This window comes from Myotis davidii, unplaced genomic scaffold (assembly GCF_000327345.1).
Source record: "Myotis davidii unplaced genomic scaffold, ASM32734v1 scaffold1036, whole genome shotgun sequence".
Lineage (NCBI taxonomy): Eukaryota > Metazoa > Chordata > Mammalia > Chiroptera > Vespertilionidae > Myotis > Myotis davidii.
Window position 1 is genome coordinate 560,069 of NW_006287260.1, and position 3,618 is coordinate 563,686.

A 3,618-nucleotide genomic window follows, 5' to 3' on the forward strand; every position below is an offset into this window, starting at 1 on the left:
GCTACGACTGGGTGGAGGGTGCAGGAAACTGGCGGCGGGGTGGCTGAGAAGAGCTGTGAGGTGGGGCTTGAGCCAACGGGTGGGTGGGGCCGGAGCCGCTAAAGACCAGGTCATTAGGGATGAACTTGGATTCGGGTTGGAATCGATTACACTAGACTTGGTCTGAGTTTACAATGAAGCCAATTTGGGGAATTCAGGATGGGAGGAAGCGGGGATGAAAGCGGGGGCGTACTCAGCGTGTGGAGGCCACGAGGTTTAGGATTGAAGAGATCTAGAACTGGACTCAGACACGTGCATTCATTCATTCCCAGCGCTGCCTCTTCGGAGCCCTGGCATCGCAGGCAAGGTCCTCAGCCTCTCTGTCCCTCAGTGACTTACCCGTGGCATGCTGACTGCAGAGGGCCGGTGAGGATCAAATGAGAAAGAGCTGTCATAACAATTATTCTAATTATAGTCACTCCCTTCCCAGCACCAGCCTTAATTATAACACCTTATGCTATCACCTATAATAGTAATGATTAAGGCTGGTGCTAGGAGCATCAGCTCGCTGATGGTTATCTGGCCTGGCCAGGTTCTCAGAAAGGGATCAGGTCAGGAGAGTTGACCTGCAGGAACTCCCCAGACTCTCTCCTGGAGAGAACTAGTGGGGCCAGCCTAGCAGGACGCTGGGGAAAGGGCGCCCGCCCGCCGCCGCCCGGCCCTGGGCCGCCCTGAGCTGGCTCCGCCCCTGCAGGCCCGGGCGTCCATGCAGGCTGAGATGGAGCTGAAGGAGGAGGAGGCTGCCCGGCAGCGGCAGCGCATCGAGGAGCTGGAGGACATGCAGCAGAAGCTGCAGGAGGCCCTGCAACTGGAGGTGAAAGCTCGGCGGGACGAGGAGGCCGTGCGCCTGGCCCAGACCAGGTAAGGCTGAGGGACCTCGGACGCCCCTCCCCGGCTCCCCGCCGCCCCGCTTGCTGAGCGCCTGCCGGTGCCTGGGCTCTGGAGACGACTCAGTGCGCCCGGCCGGCCGCAGGCTGCTGGAGGAGGAGGAGGAGAAGCTGAAGCGGCTGATGCGGATGAAGGAGGACCAGGAGCGCTACATCGAGCAGGCGCAGCAGGAGAAGCAAGAGCTGCAGCAGGAGATGGCCCTGCAGAGCCGCTCCCTGCAGCTGGCCCAGCAGCAGCTGGAGGAGGTGCGGCAGAACCGGCAGAGGGCGGATGAGGACGTGGAGGTGAGGCCTGCGATGGGACCGGCGGTGACCGGCAGAGTGAGAGCGGGAACCTCAGATCCCCCACCCCAGCCTTTTCTCAAACCCTGGTTGCGTCCTCCTCTGGCTGTGACCTTGGAGAATTGCCTGACCTGCCTGAGTTCAAGTCCCTCCTTGGGGAATGGGGACTGGAAATAGCATTGTTATGAGATTGAACGAGATAAGAGTGTCCCGACTAACGAGTTTTTTGAGATACCAGCTGTCTCTCGGCCGATTTTTTGCATTGAGTTGACAGAGTAATTTGAGTTAACGAGGTCCTTAACGAGCTCGATCTCCGAACGAATTAGACTCGTAAGTCAAGGCCCCACTGTATTTCATATGTAGTAAGGGATGAAGAAACGTTAGCTGCTATTTTTATCATTACTATTAATCAGGGCAAAATTTTTCCTCCTTCTCTTCCAAGATCCTATTTTGCTCTCCCTGTATTTTGCATCCTCTCCTTGAAGCACAAATCTCCGTGGAAGAGAAGTTTTATATTTTGATGTTTTGTTCTTATTAATAGTGTTTATTTTATTTTTCTTTGTTGGCTTACATGATCATCATAAAAAAAATTCACACACAAAAATATGTAACATGGAAAGGAAAAGTTCCTCTACGACCCCACCCCCTGTGGCTAAGGGCCAGTGAACATCGGAGCAGAGGCTTGTACACTAGCTCCCGAGAGGCGGTGGGGCAGTGGTGTCAGGTCAGCGTGTGTCCCCGGCCAGTCACTTAGCATCTTCTGCACTTGTTTGTGGTTAACGTCTGCTCTGGGGGTTGAATACCATAATAAATATACTTAACACATCTTGGCCGCTTAATAAACGGAAACTATAATTATGGTTACTTGCAACCCTGTGGGAGGGGTCTTAGGAGTCCCCTGAAATTGGATACCAACTCTGCATATATACCTCACTCTGTGAATATGCATGAGTTCTCCGAGGAGCCGGTCAGCAGCCTTGGTCACATCCTAAGGGGTCTGTGCTCCTGTAACGGTCAAGACACGCTGTCTTGGATAGTGGCTCTGACCCCTCCCCCCTGGCTGTGTCGTGTCCCCAGGCCGCCAAGCGGAAGTTGCGCCAGGCCAGCACCAACGTGAGACACTGGAATGTCCAGATGAACAGGCTCATGCATCCGATTGAACCTGGAGGTGAGAGCAGGCTAGACTTCGGTGCTCTCCCCGGAGGGAGGAGGGCGAAGGGAGAGCGAGGGGCCCTCCAGACCTATAGAGCCTGCAGGGCTAGGGGCCAGAAGGTCCTCCTCCCCAGGGCTGAGGCCAGGCCTGTCAACCGCTCCCTTTCGCAGTACCTTTCTCCCGACTCATGCCTGCCTTTTCTCTGTCAGACAAGCGTCCCACCACCAGCAGCTCCTTCACGGGCTTCCAGCCCCCTCTCCTTGCCCGCCGCGACTCCTCCCTAAAGCGCCTGACCCGCTGGGGATCCCAGGGCAGCAGGACCGCCTCACCCAGCACCAGTGAGCAGCAGAAGTCCCTCAACGGTGGGGATGAGGCTCCCATCTCGGCTTCCAGCCCTCAGGAAGATAAACTGGACCCAGAACCAGAAAACTAGCCTTTGCGAGCCTCTTTCCCCCCAACCTCATGCCCACCAGGACCTGCCACAGCTGGCCTGTGGGTGACACTGGCCCCTGCGAAGAGGGAGCTGAGGACCTGGTGTCAGGGGCCAAGGCCCTCCAACCACGAAACAATCCAGAATGGAACCTAGTTTATTTTTGGGAGCAGCCCCAGGCCCCAGGCCACTAAGCCTGCCTGGGATGTTGATCCTTGAGAACTTGATCCTGTGCCTTAACCCCAAGGATCCTAGGCCCTGGGCTGGAGAAGAGTAAACAAACAAGCCAGGGGCCATGAGCCCCAGACTGCCACCAAGTTGTGGAGGCACATTTCCAAATAAAAACTTCTTGGAGTGAATTATTGATCAGGTCTGCTGTCCATTCTTCCTGCCGTCTCCTCTCTTCCTCCCTCAAGCCGAGTGATAGGCCCAAGAAAGAATAAGGCATATGGTACAGGGGCTTGGAAAGTACACTCTGCCACTCACTAACTGGGTGACTTTGGCCACGTTTCCATACCTCTCTGTGCTTCAGTTCCCAGGTTAGTAAGACAGGGATAATAATAGTACCTACCTTATCGGGGTGTTGTGAGGATTAAGTGCACATAAGCAAGAACTGTTATTAGTGTCACCCAAAGTGTTTCTTGAGCATCTACCTACTCTATGCCCTGCAATTTCCCAGGTTACTTAATCCTCATGGCAACTCTGAGAGGTAGATGTTATTATTCTTGTTTTGCATGTGTAGAAATTCAGGCTCAGAAGGGTCAAGTAACTTGTCCAAAGCTTTCCAAACTTGCTTCTCTTCCCATATTTGTTTACTGATGATTATT

General features: G+C 54.5%; 1 protein-coding gene across 1 annotated transcript in view; it reads left to right on the forward strand.

Annotated features, from left to right (window-relative positions):
• The window catches only part of DEF6 (DEF6, guanine nucleotide exchange factor), a 24,189-nt gene extending 21,032 nt beyond the window's left edge, over window positions 1–3,157 (forward strand). Inside the window, exons 7-10 of the mRNA XM_015560839.1 lie at window positions 662–900; window positions 1,013–1,211; window positions 2,286–2,376; window positions 2,571–3,157. Of these exons, the coding sequence (XP_015416325.1) occupies window positions 662–900; window positions 1,013–1,211; window positions 2,286–2,376; window positions 2,571–2,794 (753 nt within the window). The 3' untranslated portion in view covers window positions 2,795–3,157. The remainder of the gene's footprint in view (window positions 1–661; window positions 901–1,012; window positions 1,212–2,285; window positions 2,377–2,570) is intronic.
• The last annotated feature ends 461 nt before the right edge of the window (window positions 3,158–3,618 follow it).